Source organism: Plasmodium vinckei (assembly GCF_900681995.1).
Source record: "Plasmodium vinckei vinckei genome assembly, chromosome: PVVCY_07".
NCBI classification, from domain to species: Eukaryota; Apicomplexa; class Aconoidasida; order Haemosporida; family Plasmodiidae; genus Plasmodium; species Plasmodium vinckei.
Window position 1 is genome coordinate 517,468 of NC_051299.1, and position 25,782 is coordinate 543,249.

A 25,782-nucleotide genomic window follows, 5' to 3' on the forward strand; every position below is an offset into this window, starting at 1 on the left:
TGACTTCACAAAAGGGCTTTTTAATTCATCGCTTTATGGACTGTGAAATTGTCAAAGTATTATATAGTAGCTAGTATTACAATTTTATATTTTTTTATGTTATTTGGTTACTTGATGAGCATATGAAAAATGGATAATTAAAAAAACATGCTTTAAAACATTTTTAATTCACATAAAAAATGAAATAAACATGAATTGAAATAATCAAATTGAGCAACTAAAAATCTAAAAAATAAATATTAAAAAAATACAAAAAAATATATATTGAAAAAACATAAACTAAACACATTAAAAAAACTTCAAATGGTAATATGAAATACTCCAATAATTTATAAAGGGGATAACATCGATAATAAGGTCATAATGTCCCTTAAATTTAATGTGTTTTGTTCATATTGGATGCGAAACAATCACACATATAGAAAGAACACAAAAAAAAAAACAATATATTTGTATGGTTATGTATAAAATTATAAAAAAAAAAAAAAATTATGACTTTTAGCTAGCTCTGAAAGGTGTGAAAAAAATTTTGATAATTTAGCTAGAATCTTTAATCTCATTGGGGGGTGTAGAATTTGAATTTTTCAAAAAATTTATAACACATTCATATGCTTCTTCAATCGAATCTGTAATAAATAGACTATCTACATCGTCTTTAGATACTAATCCATATTCAACTAGCATATCAAAATTTAAAATAGATGTCCAAAAATGTTTTCCAAATAATATGATTGGTACATGTCTTTTAAATCTTTTACATTGTTTTAATGTAAGAATTTCCATTAGTTCATCTAAAGTTCCGAATCCTCCTGGCATTATAATAAATGCTAGAGATAAATAAACTAGCCAAAACTTTCTTGTAAAAAAATAATGGAATTTAAAAGATAATTTATCATCAACATATGGATTTGCTCCTTTTTCAAATGGCAATGAAATTGAAAATCCTAATGACTTTCCATTAGCTTCTTTACTGCCCTTATTTGCTGCTTCCATAAATCCAGGTCCTCCTCCTGTACATACAGCTACATGAATCTTATTTGATTCCTTTATTTCTCCATTTTCTTCTGTTTCAAAATTTTTATTTTTGAAAATGTGATGATTTTTTGGTAATTGCGATGACATATTTCTCACTACTTCTTGTCCTTCTTGTGTTTCAAAAAATAAAGTTAACTTTTTAGAAAGTTCAGATACTTGTGAATAATATTTTATCGACCATTTTAATTTTTGTAATCTATCTAAATCCTTTTTTACTTGTTCATATTGTTTTATTTCTGTGTCAGATAATGGAATATTGTCTTTTTCTTTTTCATTAAATTCTTTTAACTGATTTTCATATTTTATTTTATTCGATTCATATGTTTCATAACTTACAGCTCTAGAGGAACCGAATATTACAAGAGTAAAAAAAATACCTTCATTTCGTAGGCAATCTTGAACAGTAGAAAATTCAGAGAGTATACGTGCAAGTCTTCCTTCTTTATCACATTGAAAGTTCTCTTTTAGTATATCATTTATAATTTGGCCATCAGGGCTTAATATGTTATTATTACTTTCATTTATTACTTTCATTTTTTTTTTTGATATGAATTGCTATGCTTTATACGTCTGTGTATATAATATGTATGTATGTTGGATCACAAAAAAAAAAATACTTTTGGGGAAATCCTTTATTAACAATGTATATATAAATAAAAGTAACAAAGTTTTATCTAAATGATATTTTTAATGATTTATCTTAAATTTTGTATAATTTGATATAACAAAAATTATTATGTTTTGTTTTCAAATAAATATATATTTATATGTTATAAACAAATGTGTATATATTAAAGTTGTTTATTCTCTTTATCGTTATCAAAAAACGTGAACATATATATAAATAATATTTATAATCAAATATTTTAAACTGGGGATGAGTTGTAAAAAATGTATCTTTCATAAATATTATGTATTATATACGAAAATATATTTAATAATATGTTTCAAGAATAGTGGATAAAAATAATAAAATATAACCTTTACTGTAAAAAATATGAGATATAAGTGTATTTTTTTAACATTAATTTGAGTATTTTTTATTATTTGTATTTTATTATTCTTATATCGCTACAAACATTTAATTTTTCAAATATTATATTTCACATGATTTAGCTCCTCATGAAAGCAAATATATAAGCATAGGTATATATATTCAGCAATATTTAATTATACGCATATAAATTTTTCCTTTTAACTATGATATAAAAATAGCATATTATGTATAAAATAAATATCATGTACTTTTTCTAATTTGGGCTTGATTACTTTAAAATTTATAATTAAAAAAAATATATATAATAACATATATTATGTGCATATGCATGTATTAGTGGCAAATATTCAAATTTTTAATAAAATTATTGATAAATAAAATATTATTAAAACATTGAAATTATAAACATAAGAAATGGAACCAATTATAATAGTATAGAATATCCATATAAATGAATAAATGATTGAATATCGTATGTAATGTTTATATGTATGCGTGTGCAGGTAATGTCAGGGGGACATTTAAATGATACCCACCAATTGGTGAGTATTAATTTACAAGCACAATAATATTCCTTTTTTCTGTTAAAACATTCTAAAACGTGAAAAAAGGTATTTTGAGGAGTTATTTGTATTTTTGTTTAAAAAGGCAGGGATTACTGCGTATATATATAATGTTCTCTGCAAGGGTAAATGTGAAGTATTTAATATTTTCAATATTTTTTTTGTACTTTATTAATCAAGTATGTTTTCCTGAACGTTCAGAAAAAAATAATAAAACCAAGACATTTTTTTTTTTAATAGCTAGAAAAGTAATAAAAAAAAATGACAGCAAATTAGGAAGAAGAAATATTATAAAATTATTTTTGGAAAAACCGGATTTTACACACATTGGAAAAATAGGAAATAATAAGAAAAAAATTTATAATAAGTTTTTGTTGAAAAGTCGAAAATGTAATGGATATAGAAATACAAGAGATGGAAAAGAAGAAACTGTTCGAAAAGTGAAAAGAATTTTAAAAGTAACAAAATTATTAATTCAATTAAATAGCTTTAAATTAACACCAAATTTAAGAATGGAATTGTTAATAAATATGCCAAGACCACATATACGTATGCATATGGTAAAAAATACTTTAATGGAATTGTCTGTAAAAAATACACAGTTTGAAGCAATAACACCACATTTAACAGGAAGTAATACATATTTTTTTATAATGAATGAAGATTATATATCTTTTTCTCTTTATTGTAACAAACTGTTTTCCTCAATATATAAAGAATATAAAACAAATAATTTTATAAAAATGGCAATATATGAAAATACAATTTTAAATAAAAAAGAAACAGAAGATTTGATAAACTTGAAATCATATAATGTCTATTTTGGTCATCTTGCAAATAAAATTAATCAAATAATTGCAACTATACCTACATCAATTATGCACATTCCATCGTCCATAGCTCGTGGAATTTATTTACATAACAAAAAAAAAGAAAATATGTGAAATTTTTATAATTGAATAATTAAATCAAAGGGTTTATCACTATTATTATTCCCAGTAATAGGGAAAACCCTACTTATACAACATTACATTTTTATGCTTCATAGAATAATTCTTTATTTATCCTTTTTTATCGATTTTTATTAATTTTGTTTTATTTTATTTTTTATTTATAATTTTTTTGTAACATAATAAATAGTTGATACGGAAAATTCGCATATGTGCTTACATATTGCACACATATATGCATATGTTTTTTTTTGTTTTTTTTTTTGCACATGCATTTTTTATAAAAAAAATAAATTAACAATCATATAAATATATAGGTGAACTCGCCAAATATTAACGTAAAAATAAAGTATATAATAAAAACTTGTTCTACATTTTACAATTATATCCTTTTGTATAAATGTATGTATGCTGTATCCTTTCCCAAATTTTCATTGCACAAACCGACCTTATTATCATTAAATACGTACCACCTAAATAAAAAAAATATATATGAATAAATAAGTAGGAGCTAGAGAGAAAAAAAAAAAGGTTTTGTGGTGGAATAAAATGGTAAACTTACTTTGAATTATCCTTGATATAGCATATGTAGTGACCTGAGTTTGCATTATTTCCTATGTGTACAATTGATGCTACCAATTCGTAGTTTGCTATATAGAGAAAAAAATAATAAATATGAATATATGTGTGTGTATGTATGTATATGTGTGGAATGAAGTTTTTATTAATGATATGGTGCTTACCCAAACCATCATCACATTTGTTGCTGTTTATAATCGCATTGCATTTATTCTCTGTGAGTATATCCATATTTGAAAAAATATAATCAATTGATTTTTGTAGATCATTTTTATTTATTAAAAGAGAAGCCATAGCTACTTCTTTACTTATTCCCATTGAAATAATAGAATCTAAATTATTTTGATTAACTTCGGTATTTTTATTACTTGATTGTGTAGTATCTAATTCGACGGAACCTTCACCATATATATAAGATATACAATTATTTACATTTTTTATTTTTACTTTTTTAATTGATTCAATTATTTTATCTTTTTCAAAACCTAAATCTAATAAAGAATCAACAACATCTTTATATTTTTCAAGAATATTTTGTTCACTATTTTCATTGTTACATGTGGTATTAGTATTTGTATCTACATTATTATTTTTCTCAGCTCTCATAAATTCTAAATTTATTTTATCATGAGCTTCAATAGGTATGTTAATTTTTTTAGCACACCAATTTTCATCAGCATAAAATCGTTTAAGATGGATAAAAAGATATGGTGAAAAAGATTTAAACTTCATATCTTTTTGGGCATGTACTTTTTTATTTTCTATTTCTGAGTAATAATCATTTATGTTATCTTTTTTTATATAATTTTTTAAGCAATCCATTAAAGAAATTTTAATATTTTCTGTTCCTGTAGTTTTATCAGGTTCATTTTGTTCTGTTTCCAATTTTTTTAACACTGAACTATCAACTGGTATATCTAAAGACAATATAATATTTTGAAAAGAGCTTACACTTTTATTTCCTATTTCACTTTGTATTGTTTGTTCGATTTCAAAAGTGAAATAATTAAAAATAGACTTATCTATATTTGAAATAGTATCTGCATCAAAAGGAAAATAAGGGTTTGAATTTTTTTCAGCATTATCTATTTCTGCATGTTTTCTTTTATTTGTTTCTGTAATTATGTTTGTGGTACAATTTGATAATCTATCGAATATTTTATTTTCATTATCTATCAATTCATTTATTATGTAAGATAGATATTCATATATATCTTGTTGACTGTTATTACAAAAAGGGTTGTTTCCCTTTTTGTTGACACAGTTTCTAAACATACTTGGATCAATACTAACCGAATTTTCTTCATCAATATCACTGTCATAATTAATTTTAATATTTTTATTTTGACATTCTTGTTTAAATTGTTTAACATATTTTTTTTTATTTTTAATATAATCTTCTTGATAAGCCATATAACAAAGTTTAGAGTATTGTAAAAATAAGTCATCATGTGTTTTATTATTTCTATCTAAGGTTGATAAAAAGTTATCTAAATTATTTATATATTTTAAACTTATACTTTTTATGGATAGTAAAACTTGTAATGCACAATTCATATAACATGTATTGCCTAAGTTTCTAAGTCCAATTTTTCCTTGTTCACAAATAGGTTCTATTCCTTTATCCAATATTGATGAAAAATTAATATTTTTATTTTCTTGTATTTCTTTTTCTAAAGTAGTAATTTCAGTTTTTTCTAAATTCATTATATTTATACCTAGATTATTTAAATGAGTAGCAATATATGGATCTATTACACTATCATTTTCATCATCAGCATATGAAAAAACATCAGCATTTCCGTCTTTAGTTATAGTTCCTATTTTAACAACTAAAGGATATTTTTTTCCGGTTTCATAAAAATGTTTTAAAGCAGCACCTTCTTCATTGTTTAAACATCCACCTCCATAGTTATATATTTTTCTTCCACATCCAATATAGCCATCAGATAAATTTAGCCATAGATTTTTTTTTGATTTACATACTGCACATTCAATATTTTCATTTTTAATTTTTATATTAGGTAATTGTATTAAATTTTTTGAATATTTACTTTCTTTTATTTCATCAACCCATTTATTTATATTATCTTTTTTTATTTCATTTTTATGGTTTATTATATTATTACATATGCTTATTACATTTTGATCTAATTCACTTAATTTTATATATATATTTGTTTTTATATCATAAACAGAATAATCATATTCATATTCATAAACTTTATTATCAATAAACCCACCTTCTGCATTAATGCTTAAGTTTTTTATTTCTTTTTCTTCAACATTTTCTAACACTTTTTTTTTCTTTCTTATATTTAAATAAAATCTATGTTCATCTATTGTCGCTGAGTTATTTGTCCGAGTACCATTCACTTTCAAATTTTTTAAACTAAAACTTTCGAAGGATATCAAATCAATAAAAACACCGTCTTCAAATATGTCCTTATGGCCCCTATAAATTGGTAAATAAAAATATGTATGGATTATATTTGGTCATATGCATGGATTGTGTTTGGTTATATGCATGACTGTGTTTGATCATATGCATGAATGTACATATTACAACAGGTCATAAACAAAGTAAATGATAAATTACACACATTGTCATAGCAATTCATATGTTTCCATTTTTTTTTATTAAAAATTATTACGTTATACTACATTCTCCTAAATAAATTACATCATCTATGGTTGGCTCTTTTATAGTACTAGAAATTAGAGATATGATATTTTTAGTATCAGCCATATTGATTTTATTTTTTCTATTTTTGGTGTTATAATAAAAAAGTCAAATTTTGTTTATTATATTTTATAAGGTATCACAAATATATATATAACTTTTTTTAAAATATTATTATTTTTATCTTTTTATTATGTTATTCTTTTGTTAATTTATTTTAATTCTTTGTAATTACGTTGCTGCACATAGCACGCTTTATTTTTGCGTAACGAAGTGTTCTTGTATTTTTACTTTTTATTTCACTTTCTTTTTTTTATAGCAATACAGTTTTTTAAAAAAATATTATATATAATTAATAAATGAATTTTTCATATATTGTTATAAATAAAATAAAAAATTCAAGCACTATTGTATTAAAGCCTAAATAATAAACTAAGTTCTCTATATGCACACGTATAAAGTAAAAAATATAAAAAAAATCATTTTTTTTAAAACAAAAAAGAGCAAAAACTTAATATATAAAAATATATGTTTAAAAAAGGAACACCCTATTATGGTTAATGCATAACTATGTCCTAATTTTCAATGGCATTTTTCTCTTCCTAAAAAAATAAGTACATATATAATATGTTGGTTATCATTATATATACATAGATATACTTATTTAATGTTTTTTTGTTGATAATTTATTACAATGCTAATGATTTCGTATGCCTCCTTTTTTGTTCCTTTTGTTATGTAACTTTCTCTGTCTACGATTTTAACGATGTACATATTTTCACAGTATTCCAATAGCTCTTTCCTTTATTTAAAAAAAAAAAAAAAGTGAAATATTTTATGTATGTATTTATATGTAAATTGGTTGTTTATGTATAAGTTTTAAATATTTACCTAAAGGTTGTAATAATAAATTGTGTTCCCTTATTAGCTAGCTCTCTTAGCCTATTACGAAGAAAATAAAATATTATGTACATATGTATATTCATTACTATGATGAGGTGTAATGTTAATATTTTTATATTTACAGTATTGAGAGGTTGTCTCTATGAACTGTATCAAGGGCAGCATCGATTTCATCGAAAAAGAAAAAAGAAAAGTTATCAATTTTGTTTAAACATAAGAATAGGCAAATGGCTACAATACTCCTTTCTCCTCCTAAAAGAATAATTAAAATGTATAGCATGTTTACAATTATAATCACAAATAAATTGGGGTGGACAACATGTTTGCTTTTCATTTTGATAAAGCATTTTATGTATTCATAGGTTGATCTTTCAGTTTAATTACCTGATAATTCTTGAATTGTATAATTCATTTTCTCGTCTTCATTTGAGGTTATATTTATGGATATTCCCGTTATTTTATCGATATAAGCTGTCAAATAAAAATGAAGTTGTTTTTATGTTAGCTAATTCAACAAATGGATGTGGAATAATTTCACTTTCCATGGTTGCATACCTTCATCGTCTACATATTTTTTCCTTATTCTTTTCTTTTGATTCATTTCGTTTATCCTTTCTTTATATTCCTTTTCACTCATCCGTTTTAGCATCTATTAAAAGTGTACATGTATATATATTACAAAAAATGTATAATTGAAAATATGAATTAACATATCATTTGTTTATTCATTAATTTCTAACCAAATTAGCTTTTCTATTTTTAAACAGTAGTGAAAAATATTCGGAAAAGTATTTATTTATTTTTATGTATGTAGCTTCAAGGGCTTCATCTTTTTTTTTTCCAATATGCTGCGAAAAAAAACAAATTAATATAGCATAGGGCAACATAGTCTAATATATAGAAAAAATAAATAGATTATTGTCATGTGTGTATGTAAACAATGGTAATAATTTATATAATTACTTGTATCATATCTTTAATATTTTTATAAGACGTATTTATTTCTTCGCTTCTTTTTTTTAATTCATTAAAGTCGCCTATTATTAAAAAAAATATTGAGTAAAGAAATATATACAACAAAAATTGTATACATATATGTGTGTATAATAATGTTTTTGATATGTTTGATGTCGGTATTTAATGCAAACGTACTCATTAATATATTCAATCTATCTCCTGCTTTTTCGTTTATGTTTGAATATTGTTTTAATTCCTAAAGTGTTACAAAAGAGTGAGAAGTATTTATAGTCAAGCAAACACAACGGTGCGAAAGTATGTATGTATATAAGGTATTTATATTTTTTTCTTTACGAGTGTAATCGATTTAAGCTTTGAAGACAATTGTTGTTTATCATAATTTTGATACTCTTCCAAATTTTTTATTCCTTGAGGTAATATGATTTTCTTTTTCCTGATATTTTCTTCTTTACCCCTAAAAAAATACATGATATTATGAAGCATAAATTTTTTGATATCGTTTAAAAATGTTTTTTTTATATAAAATATGGATATTGAAAATAAAATGTTTACTCTAAAATTCTGAGTTCTTCATTTGTTTGATTCATCTGATGGCATAAGTCTAATATTTTTTTTTTATGTTTTTTTTCGTTTATTAAAATTTTATCAATGTTGGATTTTACAATTTCCATTTCTTTCTGTAAATTGAATAAAAACAAAATATAAAATAATAATGAGTGATTTATATTTTAATTATTAAGTCTTCACAATTTTATTGTCTTTATTTTTGTTTACATTTATTTGTTTTATTTTTTCTTCATAGTATTTCTTCTCTTTGTTGATCTAAAATAATAATTAAAAATTGAAAATATATGCATGTAGAGAGAAGGGGGAATATAGATAAAATAACAGTAATAAATTTATTTTATTAATTTTTATGTTTGTACAAAAATGTAAACATTATATGTTTAGTTACCTTTTCTACTAAATTATGTTTGTCTTTCAACTCTTTGTTATATTCTGCAATGTCTGCATCTTCATAATCCTTCATGTACATGTTTGAATCGTTCTAAAAAAGGTGAAACAATCAAAAATGCAGTAATAAACTGGGTGAATAATAAATGGGGTTTTAGTTAAAAGCGGAAGATGGTAGTACCTCATTTCTCTTCTGATATAGCAACTCCAATTTATTTTTAAAGTCATCATATTCATTTCGGACTTTATTAAGGTCTTCTTTTAATTTTTTTACTTCATCATTTATAGAAGTAATATCGTTTTCTCCTTTTTTTGATTCATCTGGATTTATACTATGATTTCGTAATTGTAATATTTGCATTTTTAATTGATTTTTATAATCTTCAATGCTTTCTTTTTTTTCTTGTAAGCTTTTAATTTTTTCATTGGCTTTTCGAATATTATCATCATTTATATGTATATTATTTGTGATTGAATTAAGTGACGTTAAACATCCATTTTTTTGTGCCACCAAAGTTGATTTTTGATCGTAAATAATTCTTAACTCTTCATCTAGTTGTTCAATATTATTAGAAAAATTATCAATATTTGTTTTTTCGTTTTTTTCTTCTTCTCTCAATTCTTTTAATTTATTATAAACTGTGTATACTCCATATTTTTTTTTACTGTACCCTCCATATACAAAGCCGTGTTTGCTTAGCTGAAATGAAGAAATGCAAAAAATGTTTATACAAAGTGTGAAAATGTGGACGCATTTATTTATTTATTTATTTATTTATTTATTTATTTATTCATTTTCCATTCTTTGAGACTTACGTAATCCCCGTCGATGTTGACACAGTTGTAGTTGTCCTCCAAATAGTTTTGGCACGATTCCAAAGATTTCACAATAATAGTTTTAAATAAAATGCTTTTCAAAAATTCATATATTTTACTATTATAACTTACACAGTTAATTAGTGGAACTATGTTTTTATCGTTGGGATAAGTAAAGTCATTATATTTTTTTACATTTAGTAATGGTACTATAGTTAATTTTCCAAAAAAAAAGTCTCTAAAATTAAATTCTTTATTTGTTTTTTCTTCGCGTTTTTTTTCTATAAATTCTACTATATGTTTGGCTGTTTTCATATCTTCAACGATTAAGGTAAAGTAATGGCTTTCTAAAATTGTGTCAACAGCTTTTGTGTAATTTTTATCGACCTACATGAAAATGAAGAATGGGAAATAATTTTTATATATGTATGGTAGAAAATGTTATATTTTTCAAAACTTCAAACAAAACAATGTAACATATATTCATAAATAGATATCTTATTACATTAATGTTGTCTATCAGAAATCCTAAAATACTGTCCTTGTTTATATTTGATTCCTTTAAAATTATATCCACCATTTTAACAATTTCTTTATTTGAGCTTTTTACCATTTCTTCGTATTTATCTGAGGAATTAAAAAAAAATGAAAAAACATGAAATAATGTAATTCAGTAAACATATTCATAGATAATCATCAATATCGTTCATGCAGTTGCATAGAATAAGCATTTTAATTTTCATAACTCGTTAGAAATAAGTAACATATATGATGCCTGTTTTCTTACCATTTACTTCAATCAACTGACTTTTTATATTATTTAAATTTGATGTTCCTTCTGATATTTTTCGTTGACATTTTCTTTTCTCTTCAACACAATTTTCTGATTTCTAAGGAAAAATAAAAAAAAGTGATGTCCAAGGTATAAAAAGAAAAGAAGCAATTTTAACGATAAAAAAATATGGATATAGACATTCAAATGAGTAATATTTATGGGGATATATTATTAAATTGGAAAGTTTACCTTGTTAAGTTCATTTATTTCGGTCATGTATTTTTCAGATAATTTTTCATTTTCCTTAACATCTTTGTTCAGTTTTTTTGATTCGTCTTTCAATTCTTTCAAATAATTTTCATTTTTCATTATCTAAAAATGGAATAGGAAATATGATATAAAAATGTGATATACATATATTTTATAAGTTATATTTTGTTTCATCTTTTTGTTGTCTCTTTATTACCTCTTTTTCTAAACTAGATAACTCTGTATTAATATCATTTATCATTTTTTCAATTTGTTTGACATTATGAGAATAATTAGCATCATCCGAATTTTTTGCCATATTTTTCGATAACAACTGAAATGGAGAAATAAGGAAATGTGTAAAAAATGTTGGGGAAAAATGTGGAAAAAAATACGCACAGATATATATAGTATCATGTTTAAAATGTGTAAAATATCGTACCATGTTTATTTCATTGTTTTTATTTTCAATTTCCTTTTCTTTTAGGGTGATAACATCTTTGAGAGCCCGTAATTTTTCGTTAACTCTTAAAATAAATTCATTAATTTGATTCATATTTTCAATTTGATTTTTATTTTTTGATTCCTTCAAAGATTTTTCTTTTTTTTTTTCATCTATTAAGATTTCTAACTGTATAATATTTCTTTTGTTTTGTATTTCCTCTGATATTGTTCTATCGAATTCGTTTTGAATTGTAACAATTTCTAATTTCATTTTATTTAGTTTTTCAGTATATTCTGATTTTGATGTGTTACTTAAGTTTAGAGCATTGTCTTCATCTTGTGTTTTATTTTTTAGTTCTTGTAATTTTGATTTTAATATTTGTGTTTCCTCATAAATATTTTTATAATTAATTTCGTTTAAAAAATATTCTAAATGTACTTTTTCTTTTTCGAGTTTTTTATATTCTAAAAATTTTTGAAACTCTTCTTGCAAACTTTCTAATTTTGTATTCATTTCATTAAATTCTTTTTGGATAGTTTCTTTTTTAGTATCACATTCTCTTAGCATAGATAGACCATCTTTTTTTTTTTCTTCGAATATTTTGGCACCTAATATACTTTTTAAATAATTTAATATTTCTTCTTCTTTCATATTACTTAATTTAATTATTTGTCCCTGTTTAATTATATTATATAAATTATTAACACACAAACCACAGCTCTCTAACAGTTCTACATATTGACTTTTACTTATATTCTTATCATTAACATATATTTCACACTTCATATTTTCTAAAACTTTTTTAATCTTAATTTCATTTTCTTTAAACATACTAAAATATTTTTCAGAGTTGTCAAAAGTTATTTCAACGTAGCAACTTCGAACTGCATTACCTATTCCTTCGTGTAAAAAAACTTGTTTATACTCTGACATATCACTTAATATAAACTCGATAGCCATCAAAATGTTACTTTTCCCGGACCCATTAAACCCAACTATAAAAAAATGAGATGAAAACGTGCATGTATTTATTATATATATATATATATATACATGGATGTGTGACACATTTTTCAAATAATTAGATCCATTTTCAAAATAAAAATGTTTGTAATTTCACAATTATTTATAAAAGTAAACATGTATATACCTATGCAATTAATTCCTTTCGTAAACTCAATGACCGTTTCATTTTTATATGTCCGGAAACCTTTTAATTTTATTTGTTTTATGTGCATTGTTCTATATTTCAGACATTGTAATTTTCATGGGTTATTATTTTCCCTTTTATATCATAAACGGGATAAGTTATGACGTAATGTATGTATTAAGAAAAGTGAAAGAATGGATGAGAAAAAAAATGTAAAACAAAAAAAAAAAAAATCGAGCTCTTATATACACTTTATCAATTCGATGAAAATCATTTATATCATTAAAATAACAACAAAGAAAGAAAAAGAGGGATAGAAAAAAAAATTAGTATGCTATTAAACAATTTTATGCTTTACTTTCTTAAAATATTATTTTATGGCACTTTATTTTGCTTATGTGTATGCTTGAAAAATATGCAAGAAAAAAAAAATGTATATACATGTGCTTACATAATTTAGTATATTTTATATATATGCATACAAAATATATCATTAAAAAGAATAATTTATTTCATTATTTTTGTATTACATTTGTTTTGGATATATTGTATGTTCTAATAATTAATATATCACATTTTATTTTTCTGTAAATTTAATAAACGTCTGACATTTATAGTAATGCGTAAATCATTTTTAATGTGTGTATTTTTATTATATATTATTTTTTCATATTAATTAAAAAAAAATATTTACAATATATGGAGTTATTATATAATATTATGCAGATACAAATTATCGCGTAAAAACGCTTAAAAATATAAATGATCTTTCAATTTAAAAAAAAAAAAAAAGTATATTTGGTACTTAAAAAGGGATGTAAAAAGCTAACACATAAAACACAACCTAGATATATAAATAGCCAAAATGTAATGATTTTACATAAAAATTAAAAAAGAAAATAACAGAAAATATAAAAAATAGTAATTATTACAAAACAATGTTATAAAGATATACATAAAGGAATGAATAATTCTTGTTTATCTTTAAAATGGTTTTTCGCGTTTCTGCTTATTTATAATAGCTTTTATATCAACTATTAAGTCTTGTATGTTATTAAACTGCTTATTTTTTTCAAATCTAATTAATTCTCTATGTAATTTATCAATAACTTCATATAAATTTTTATACTTATTACTCTTTTTAAGAATTAACAAAATACATTCGAAAAAATTTAAAGGAATACTCTTTAAGTTAAACGAGTTCACCACTATGTCAAAAATTTTCAGGGCGACCGTGACGTTATCTATAAATAAAAATTATAACAATCATTTTTTAAATTGAAATATAGAAAATGTGTAGAACAAATGTATCTCTATCTTATGTAAACAAGCGTGTATTTTTTTCTCTTTTTTTTTTACCTTCAAAAAATGCAGTTTTCATAACAATGTAATATATCTCGAAGTTAGTTACACTAGAGGGTGATAAAATTTCAAACTCTTTGAAAATTTGATTATTCTAAAAATATATAAATGTAAATCGAATGAGAAAGGAAATTATATAGAAAATGTACATGTTTTTTTTTTCATTTTATTATATTTTTACCATTTTCTTGTCAAAATAAAGAGAGAAAACATCCATCAATAGTTCCGTATTTGGATTGGTGTTGCACTATAAGACGGTGAAAAATAAAATAATTATGAATATATTATAAAAGAAATATAAGGAACATTTTTGTTTATATGTGTAAGCATTTTTTCAATATATGAATATTCAAGAGGGAAATTTATTTTCTACAAAAATGATAAACTTTTGAAAATAAATAAATTTTTTAGAAATATAGTTAACCTTTCTTAACATCTCTAAGAAGCTCATGATATTTTGGACTTTTTTTTTGTTTAAATCATAATATATGCACATATAAATAAAATTTTGATAATTCTTTAAATACTTTATAAAAAATTCTTGAGTTAGTATGTTTTCAAAATATTCCTTATTCTTCGATTTTAACATGCTAATAAATTCGTTAATATTTATTTTATTATTATTTTCTTCCTCTTGTAACTGTTGTTTAGAAGTGTTAAGGACATATTCATTTTCTGTAAAATTATTTGCGTTTTCCATAAAAAATATCATAGTTATTACTGATGAAACGTTGTCATAAATACCATTTAGTATTTCATATATATTAAGAAAATCTTTTGAGTTTAAATATATTATATTTTTATATGTAAAAAATATGTCTTTCAATATATTTATTAATAAATCTATGTTTTTATTAGTTACACTATTTTTTAGCTTGGTAAATAAAAAATCTTTTAAAGAGTCATTACTAGCTTTATTTGTCCCAACTGTATATTTTAGCTTAACAAATAAGTTAGTAACATTATTTCTGTTGTTAGAACTATTTGAATACGATTCATTTTCATCTCCAATCCAATTTTCCTCATTATATTTTTTTTCAATTACATCATTATATAAATAGCTTCTTTTTTTTTCTATAACTTCTTCGTTGGGCATTGACATTCGTTTATTATTCATTTTTTTATCAAACACATCTTTTTCCATAGTTCCATTGGATAAGATAAGATTATTTTTGATAAGAGAAAATATAGACATTATATTTTTGTAATTTACAGAATCAATTAAATTTTTATTAAAATCGTATGAATAATACATGTCTGATGATACTATTTCTTTTATATTTTGTGAATTTTTTATGTGATTTATACACATCGATATAATGTTTAATATAAAGTTTGGTATGTATGAATATATTTCATCTTTGTTTGTTTGAATTATCCCATAATTATTACCAATAAAAAAGTTCAAGATGTTTTTTTTTAAAAAGATTGAATATTTTAAATCTTTTTTTACATATTTTGTTACATAATAATTTAAATATAATAATAGTAAAAAGGATATATTTAGAGCTATTCTATAATTTTGCTTGTGAAAAAATAAATTTATTGATTCGAAAAATATGTTTAATATATTATTTATATTACTATATTCATTTTCTAATATATTATATAATGAAGGATAATCAAACAATATATATTCTGCTATAAAATTACTTAAGACAAATAAGCTCATTTCATATTTATCCTTTTTTGCAATATCATAAATTTGATGACACAACTCTGGGTTGTTTTTTAAATCCTTCGATTTATATATGTAATAAAATAATTCATTTTTTCTTAAATTTATTATATCATTATAAATTATTGTATTTTTTTCAAACATTGTGTTTTCCATTTTATTTTTCTCCACCCCTTTATCCTCATTCGTGGAATATTCTTCCATTTTTATATCGTCGTGCTCATTTACCTTTTCATTTTCATAATTTAAATTGTTAAAAAATCTGATTAATATCAAGTATGTTTTGTAGGTCTTAATGTAAGAGTGATTTAGTAATAGAAAATATAACTTCTTTATATTTATAAAGCTTTTAAATTTTATAAAATATTTTAGCAGTTCATTAATGTTAAATATATCAATCATTAATTTCATGTCGCATTTTTTCTTTAAATAATCACACATGTGTTTATATAACAATGTCTTAGTTAAAACGAAATATGAGTCTTTTGAAAAATATAAATTTAAATAGTATTTATTGATTAAACTTAGTTCATTTAATATATCCCCTTTGTCTACATCACATTTTTTAAAGCTTTCTATTAAATTTTTCACATTTAGATATTTAATAGGTATATTTTTTTTTAATTTCATAGTTTTATATACCTTATATACTTTATCATATTTATGGTTATATAAAAATGATTTAATAAATAAAGTATATGTTGTATTATTTGCATATAAGTTATCCCTCTTTTCCAATTTTTCAATTTTATCATATTCTTTGTTTTTTAATAAGTGAATTAAATAGCTGTTAAACTTTTCCCTCATGGTGGTTAAATCTGATGCATTTACATCTTGATCTTTTAAATGCTTAAAAAAAAAAGTATCTTCATTTTCTTGTTGAATGTTGTTACTATCACCTTTGTTGATTTCTTTTATATTTTTTTCATTTCCATTACTTTCAACATCATTTTTTGTAAATAAAATGGTGGTATCATTTGTATTTACATTTTTTCGTTCATTCTCTACATTTTTAATTTGTTCATTAATTTCTAAAAGTAATTTATGTGTATTGTGAAAACTGGTGTCCTCTGCAACATTATTTATAACTGAATTAGTAATTTTTTTTGCATATGCTAAATGTTGATCACTAAATGAGCTGAAGTTATTCTTAAACAAGTTCAAAACTATTATTACTTTAGAATAATCCCTTATGTTATATAAATTATGTAATAATATAAACACCATATAATTAAGAATTTGTAAGCTTTGATCATGTTGTTCTTTGTCTTTTAAAATATGTTTAAATCTTAATAAAAATATAACACAAAAATAATAATCACTGAAATAAAAAAAAACATAAAACAATAATAGCTGTATAAATAAATTATTGTATAACTCCTTAAATTGTAAATTATTCTCATATTCCTTCACTAATGTATTTGTTTTAATATTTACAATACTTTCCTCCTTTTCATTGTTGTTTATATCTTGCGTATTTGTATCATTTTCATTTTCTATATTAGTAGCGCTTTCGTATTCAATAACATTTTTAATGGATTCATATTCTATTTTTTCTTTGTCAAAAATATTGTTAATGACATATTCTCTATACACATTATAATTTGAATTACTATCATATTTTGCATCACATTCATTTTTATTTTTAGGATTTATTTGGTTATGAATTAATAACATAAAATAGTAGAAGCGAGACTTACTTATATTATAACTGTACAAAGAAAAAATGGATAAAAAGAAAAAATCTGGGTTTATTATATACTCATAGAAATGAACTAGATGTGGGCTATCTTTCATTAATAAATTCAATGATGAAAATATTTCTGTTAGAAAATAAAATATGCTATTATTATTTAGAATTGCGTCATTACTTAGAATGTAAAGGAAATTTATGATATTCATTTTTATAGAATCATTTTTTTTTAATTTTTTTATGAGATCATATATATTTATAAATTCACTTTTCATTCTATTACATATGTATTCATCATTTAAATAATTCTGTGAATATTTTATTATTTTGTCCATGTTATTTATTATTTCATTTTTAATAAAACTGAAAGACACATAGTTATCTTTACAATACGTTAATAACATAGTGTATATTTCTAAATGTTTAAAAAAGTCATTTGCGTCGATATTCTCAATTGAAATAGACTCTAAGGAAATAAAAAGTGATTTTATTTCTTTTAAGTTATATATGTCGCTTAATTTATTTTTTTTTTCATCCACATCTATATATGCTTTTTTATATTTTGCATCCAAAATGTTTATTAAGCTTGTAATATCTTTAGTATTCACATCATCAATTGTTATTTCATTCCAAGCATTTATATTTGAAGTGAAATTGGAAACAAACTTATCTAGATCATTCTTAATTCCGTTTTTACTTTTATTACAGGGATATGAAGTATTTGTAATGTACTTCTCTATATATTCATATACTTCATTTTTTTTAGTATTTAAGGGTTTCAACGAATTTCTATAAGATGAAAATGACTTTTCTAATGTTATTATTGACCTTTTATTATTAGGTCTTTGTATTTTTAATAAGTATTCATTTGTATTTAAAAAGGATGTGGGCTTTAACTGGAAACATGATGCCATTTCATGGTATAATTTTGAAGTTGATATAAAAAAAAGAATAATATAGAAAATATTATTCATATTCTGTCATTTTGCCTATTCAAATATACTGCCATATAATATATGGTCATAATACTTAATTTCTCATTAGCTTCAACAAATAACGTATTTACTTATTTATATAAAAAATACGTTTATTTATCATTATGGAAATATAAAAAAAAAAGTAAATGGATGAAAAATTATATTTTTTTAAGTTAAATTTGTCGAAAAATTACAACAATATTTTAAGTGTTCATAATGTTTAGCCACCCAAGAATATTTAGAAAATGACATATGTAAGAAATTATTATCTATCTTGTGTAAGAAAAAAAATTATGTAACGTAAAGGAGCTATTAAAGATATTTTAATATATTCTATTTCGAAGTGTTAATAAATTATATATATTTATTGCATCATTTCTGACGAATGTATATATGTAAAACAACTTGAATAATATTCGCAGTAATTATGATGTTGTATTATGAATAATATAAAATATGTTTAAAGGGGTATGATAATATGACCACATATATTCAAAACCAAAAATAAAGATATTTCTGAGAATTTTATATTGTATCAAATTTATATGATATAAATAACTACATTTTCCATTATTTTCTAATAACAAATAAAAGAAAAATTGAAATAATAAATGGTGTAAAATAAATAACATACTTAAGCATAGCCAATGATGCATTTCATTAATAGTTTTTCTATAGGATAATATGATACAATAAACTCTATATTGAAAAAAATGTGTTGCTAAATCATTTATTTAAAGGTATATTAAAATTACTTAATGACAATATGGGGAATTTTATGGTCTTTTTTTAGGTATAGATATAAAAATGTAAATACGCTTAATAATCCATTTATTATTCATTATCATAGTCTTAAAGATAAAATGATGCAATTTTATCGTTTAAATTTAATGTATAGATAATTTTATATATTTATGTAATACCATGTTGCATATATTCAAGAGGTGGTGATATAATTCTATATACAGACAAAAAACAAAATAATAATACACAGTTAAAAATCAGTAAGAAATAATTTTGTTAATTTCAAAATGTCCCAATAGTTCACTTTTTAATTAACATTGATTTATAAAAAATCAAACTATTAAGACATTAAGAAAAGCGTGAAATATTAGTGTTTTGTTCTGCATATATGTATGCATCTTTAATTTTTTGAAATGTAAATTTTATTGTTTGTAAGATTAGATTAAAATATATCTTGTATATACAAAACTATAATATACTCAAAATGTAGTAAAATACAATTTTGTATTTATTGTTACAATTATGAGATTCATAATGAATACCATTCTCATAAAATTAATATTCTATATTGATAATGTATATTCGCTTACTAAATTTCTTAAACTAGCATCTAAATACTATTGAAATATTTATCATTTTAATATGGGTCAAAACATTATAAATAATGTATTATATAATTTATTATCGATATTGAATGAATTTGAAAAAATATATATCAATTGTCTTCAAGTATGTATTTTTCTATGATTTAAACGGGTCAGTTTGTGTTCAATAGTAAGAATACTATATTTAATATGAATGCAATAATAAATGTTCAAAAGAAAATGCATAATAATACGTTTTCGAAGTATGATACTAACAATTTAGTTTGTTTATTAAATTCATTTTATAGATTCACAAAACATAAAATTTGATTTTGAACTTATGTATAGCGTCCGTCTTTTAATAAATTATATTCTTTATAAGTACTAAATGAATACACACATTTTACTTATTTTACATATTAGTAATATAGTTTGATTATTTTAAAGTGCAATCAATACATACTTATGTTTACTCCCAAAAGAGTGTTTTCTTCGTAAAAAAGAGACATTATTTTGTAAATTTGGAGTAAACTACTTAGATTAATCCCATATAGTCTTCTAATACAATAATTGTTATAAATAATCTATAATAATAAAATAGTATGTAACTATCGAAAAAAAGACCGTTATTAATGCTATTTAATTGCTTTAAATATCTTATGATTTTAAATATAAATATAATGATATACCTTAATAATAAAACACATAGAACTATTTAATAATTATCAAATAATTTAGAAATTCAATATAATTAAATTAACAATAATTAGTAAATAATTAAAAACATATTTTATCTCAAATATTTTAATTATATTAATTTAAATATAAGAAATAAAATAAAATAATAAAATATTAATATAATATAATTAAATATATATTAAAATAATAAATATAATATAATAAATAATTAAATAAATAAAATAATAAAATATTAATATAATATAATATAATTAAATATATATTAAAATAATAAATATAATATAGTAAATAATTAAATAAATAAAATAATATAAATTAATTTAATTAAATATATAAAATAAATAAATATTAATTAAATAAACATATAAAATAATAATTTATTTAAAATAAATAATATATTAAATAAATTAAATAATAATAAATAATTATAATTAATTAAAAATAAAATAATAATTAAAATAATATATATTATTAAATAATTAATTAAATACTATTAATTAAATAATGTGTAAATATAATATTTTATTAATATATAATTAATAAATATAAAATAATTTATTTAAAAAAATTAATAAATATATTAATAAATTAAATATAATAATTAATATATAGTTTTAATAAATTAAATATATAAAAATATATTAATATTTTTATTATTTAAATAAATATACACAAATAATTTTAATATTAATTATTTAATCATAAAAATAATGAATAATAGCAATTTATTATATATTTATTAATATTTAAATTATTAAATAATATATTAAATTAATAATAAATAATATATAATTGTTTTTATTTAATTAAATAATATATTTAATTAATAAAAATATAATTAATTATTAAATAGACATATATATTTATATATTTTAAATAATATTATTTTATATTTAATATATATTATTAATTAATATTTTAATTTATAATAATTAATATTAATTAAATATATATTATAAATGGAAATTATATAATTAATTTATTATAATTAAAAAATATATTTTTTTATTATATTAAAATATTTATAATTGTGTTTAATTTATTAAAATACAATAATTATTATTAAATAATATTATTTTATAATTAAAAATAAATATAATTAATTTAATTTAATATATTTCAACTATTGTTTTATTGTATATATAAATATTATGTTATTGATATTTTAATATTTAATGCTTTTATTTCTAAATTAAAAAAATATAATTATATATTTAAAATATGATTTGAAACTAGCATAAATAAACATAAAGAATAATATCTTTTTAAGAAATAATTTCTCTCAATATATTTATATATCACAATAGTAATATTTGACTAAACATACAAATTAATAAAAGTTATACTTCTTTCAGTGTACATAAATGCATAGTATTAAGAATATTGTTGAACATATCTTTATGCATGTGTTATCATTAATAAATTGCATTATGAGTATTTTATAAAACGACGAAAAAAACATGTCTATTAATTGTCTTTGTTACATATAAAGAATCATCCATATACACAATTTAAATAATATCAAAATTATTTTTCGTTGTATCTGAACATCTGAATCCTTTCATGTTGATTCATAAAAGTTATAAAATTTGTGAAATATTCCAAGTTGAAATATTATTGTATATCAATATTTTTGTTAATAGACAGTAACTGCCTGTTTTATCCATAGAAAAAATATATATGTGCATATTTTAAATAATTATTTTTTGCTTGTAATGCTGGATGCATTCCTTTCCAGCTTTTAAAACATCTTTATTGTTTGAAATGTATAAGCATTTAGCAAAAAATGGTAATCATGAGGCATTTAAAATATATAAGAACCTTGTTATGTTTAACTAAGATATGGTAAAACTTATAAAGTTATATAAGCGATAGAGATATAGATATAAAATAAAGTAAATTGTGCTTATTAAATTATGAATTGATATAAAAATGTAAATTATCCTGAAAACGGTAAAACATATTTTGAATTCAATCATTACAAATCTATCTATGCAACCATTACTCCTTTTAAAAGAGATTCACAAAACGGTTTAGTAAAGGTGGAAAAATACATAAAATAAACTATATACTACTAAAATATATGTATTGTTCTGTTAATGAGAAATAGTAACAAATGTATTACAACTAATGTTTTTACCTAAAGGATGAATACATGTATATATTCTTAAATTCATCCTATATTTTTTAATCAACAATAAAAGCATCTAGAAAAAAGACAAGTTCAGCATAATATAAATTGCATATTTAGCTATTTTAAAATTGAAATAACAGTAATGGTTTTTATTTTAACAAATTCATATAACCATATAGAAGTTTTTAATTAGTTAAAAGTAGCAACTTATATAAATATATCTTATATATTCTTGTATTCATTCTATTTAATTAGCTATACAATTTATTTTATATGTAACGTACATTTTAGACATGAAACATGTAAATGTAGTTATTTGCAAATTTTATTTTATATAATAAAACATATAATGCTTAAATAAAAAATAGAAATATCATAGTATGTTTCGTTAATCTGATTTTAAAGAACTGGAAAAAATAAATATTATATTCCGTTTATGGTATTTTTCGAATGTGAACAGTAGAAAATACACAAATTATATATCTTAAAGATTGCATAGCTTATATAAGCTGGTTTTATATTATTTGAAATTATAATTTTTTAAAAGTTTTATGAAAATTAAAATGTTTTACATCATAATATGATATTTATAGTTTGTTGAGTATATAATGCAACAAATAAGTAAAAAAACGAAAAAATAAAGCAATGGTAAAAAATTTTTGTTACACAGATTCTTATAAAACTGTATGCATGCTACTAAAACAAAATTTCATACTGCCTAAAAGGTAAACAATATGAAAAGGTATTTGGATAATATTGAATATTTCTAAATTATCTAGAATAATATATCAATATTTGATTATAATTAGTATATTTTTTATGATTTTGGTGGAAACATGATACACAATCCAAAAGAGAGAAAACAAAGAAATATTCCAGAATCTGTTTTTATTATATCATTCTTTTAATACCCTAAATGTTAAAAATATTAGTCATATTTATAAGATATTGAATTATATATATTTTATGTATAAAAGAAAAGAAATAGTGAAATAGTATTTTGATTTACTTGTATATAAATTCATCAAATGATATTTCCATATTTTTAACGTGATTGAATTCAACATTTAAAAAGGAATCTATTTCATCTTCTGTTAATTTCACACCCGTACCTACACATTGATATTAAAATGCATTTAATTTTGAATTGAATATGAAAATATAATATCTTCATCATCTTAAAATTGAAAATCTCAGTATTTTGTTATGCACCATAATATATTTAGAACTTACCCAATGTCATTAATAAATGTTTTAGTTTTGCAAAGGTAATTGTTTTACTGCCTTCTTTAGTGTGGGCTTGTAATGCTGTTAATAGCATTTTCCCGATGTTTTCATCGTAATAAAATTCTTGCATAAGAGCATAAAAATTGTTTAAATTTAAATTTCCGTTTGTCTTACATTCTGTATTTTTTTAAAAGATGATTATAAGATTAATGTAATATTAAAACAATATATGTTATATATGATATACTGAAATGTGCGATGTTAAAAAATGATGCAAATCAACAAAAATGTATATATAATTATTTCACCCTCGAGCAAAGAAGCTGATTCATCATTGTTAAGATAAATTCCAATCGACTTTAATAGATATAGCAACTGATTCCCATTTAGTCCATTTTTATTTTTATTGAATTCATTAAATATGAATTCGATTTCGCGTCTCTTAAAAACATATAAAAAATGTGGAAATTAAGATGAATATAGAATGATTATGTGTTTTATTTATGTATTAAATACAAATATTTTTATATTACCCTTTCTTTAGAAAATTTATACTTGTCCATTTATAATATTAAATGAGGATTGTACTGGAGGAGAATTGCATTTAAATTTCGGCACTTATTTGTTTTTCTTTAAGACAGATAAACATAAGTTTTTATCAAAAATAATAAAGTAAATGTTTCTATTTGATTACAAAGATCTATAAGCATATGTATATTAATAAATTTTATAACTCTGAAAAGTATCAACTTTAGTTCTGCGCTTTTGGAAAATACTAAAACACATTTTCACGATAATTTAGGAATGCATTGTAAGAAAAAGAAATTTATTTACACATCTTTGGATAATGGTATATTATAAAGATTTATATTTAAACATGCAACAAATATGTGTATGCAAAAACAATTATGAAAATATTGCGGATAATAATATTGTGTAAAAAGAAATGAAAAAATAAAATATTAAAAAATAAAAAACTTGATATTACCATAAGCAATATTTAACATAATTATTAAAAAAATAATGCGATATTTAATCAGTTTAGTTTTGTTTTTTTTGTAATAATTCATCTTATAATTTATATTGGCATTATACAAAAAACAGAAAAAGAAAAATTCTCTAATTTGGTTTTATCAACAATTTTTTATAATTAACTTGGATCCTCATTTTATTTTTGCAATAATAAATTATTTCCAATACAACTTTTGGTAATACTACTATAATTTGTGGCAGTAATAATACATAATTTTAGATTTATAAAATACACACTAATTTTAATTGCAGCAATCATAACCAATTTGTATATTGTGTTTACTTTTCTTTGGTTATAAATTAAAATAAAAATATAATTTCCTTTCGATTTTCCAAAATTCATTAATTTAATAAATTATATGTATTAAAACTTGTACTTTAAGCAACCCATGAATTTCTTTTTCTGGGTAATAACACAATGGCAAAATTAAAAATAAAATTATGAATATATTTCGTATATAATATATATTGGGAAATTAGTACGTTTTTATTTATTTGTTTCATAAAAATTGATACATGTATATGCTAATTATTCTCATGGATATTATGAAGACACATACCATTTTAGGTTATAA

At 21.1% G+C, this 25,782-nt stretch overlaps 6 protein-coding genes across 6 annotated transcripts; 1 reads left to right on the plus strand and 5 right to left on the minus strand.

The window, feature by feature from the left end:
• Nucleotides 1-537: 537 nt before the first annotated feature.
• Nucleotides 538-1,569, minus strand: PVVCY_0701550 (lysine decarboxylase-like protein, putative; the record flags this gene model as incomplete). Its single annotated transcript, XM_008627894.1, has 1 exon — nt 538-1,569. The coding sequence occupies one exon, from the start codon at nt 1,567-1,569 to the stop codon at nt 538-540; it is 1,032 nt and encodes a 343-aa protein (XP_008626116.1).
• Nucleotides 1,570-2,705: 1,136 nt separating this feature from the next.
• PVVCY_0701560 (50S ribosomal protein L10, putative) lies at nt 2,706-3,539 on the plus strand (the record flags this gene model as incomplete). The annotated part of the gene is made up of 1 exon (XM_008627893.1): nt 2,706-3,539. The coding sequence occupies one exon, from the start codon at nt 2,706-2,708 to the stop codon at nt 3,537-3,539; it is 834 nt and encodes a 277-aa protein (XP_008626115.1).
• Nucleotides 3,540-3,927: 388 nt separating this feature from the next.
• On the minus strand, nt 3,928-6,873 carry PVVCY_0701570 (ubiquitin carboxyl-terminal hydrolase 13, putative; the record flags this gene model as incomplete). Its single annotated transcript, XM_008627892.1, has 4 exons — nt 3,928-4,018; nt 4,108-4,195; nt 4,289-6,579; nt 6,779-6,873. 4 exons carry the CDS (start codon nt 6,871-6,873, stop codon nt 3,928-3,930), a joined length of 2,565 nt encoding a protein of 854 aa, XP_008626114.1.
• A 509-nt stretch (nt 6,874-7,382) lies between these two features.
• Nucleotides 7,383-13,165, minus strand: PVVCY_0701580 (structural maintenance of chromosomes protein 3, putative; the record flags this gene model as incomplete). The annotated part of the gene is made up of 21 exons (XM_008627891.1): nt 7,383-7,409; nt 7,501-7,609; nt 7,699-7,749; nt 7,833-7,962; nt 8,095-8,181; nt 8,266-8,359; nt 8,451-8,558; nt 8,674-8,747; nt 8,863-8,923; nt 9,022-9,142; nt 9,241-9,365; nt 9,463-9,510; nt 9,644-9,736; nt 9,824-10,342; nt 10,459-10,845; nt 10,964-11,085; nt 11,246-11,348; nt 11,483-11,605; nt 11,700-11,816; nt 11,925-12,922; nt 13,078-13,165. The coding sequence occupies 21 exons, from the start codon at nt 13,163-13,165 to the stop codon at nt 7,383-7,385; spliced, it is 3,585 nt and encodes a 1,194-aa protein (XP_008626113.1).
• An 896-nt stretch (nt 13,166-14,061) lies between these two features.
• Nucleotides 14,062-18,784, minus strand: PVVCY_0701590 (conserved Plasmodium protein, unknown function; the record flags this gene model as incomplete). Its single annotated transcript, XM_008627890.2, has 4 exons — nt 14,062-14,321; nt 14,437-14,533; nt 14,621-14,686; nt 14,864-18,784. 4 exons carry the CDS (start codon nt 18,782-18,784, stop codon nt 14,062-14,064), a joined length of 4,344 nt encoding a protein of 1,447 aa, XP_008626112.2.
• A 5,060-nt stretch (nt 18,785-23,844) lies between these two features.
• PVVCY_0701600 (calmodulin-like protein, putative) lies at nt 23,845-24,738 on the minus strand (the record flags this gene model as incomplete). The annotated part of the gene is made up of 5 exons (XM_037634184.1): nt 23,845-23,860; nt 23,958-24,060; nt 24,182-24,352; nt 24,484-24,616; nt 24,709-24,738. The coding sequence occupies 5 exons, from the start codon at nt 24,736-24,738 to the stop codon at nt 23,845-23,847; spliced, it is 453 nt and encodes a 150-aa protein (XP_037490325.1).
• Nucleotides 24,739-25,782: the final 1,044 nt, after the last annotated feature.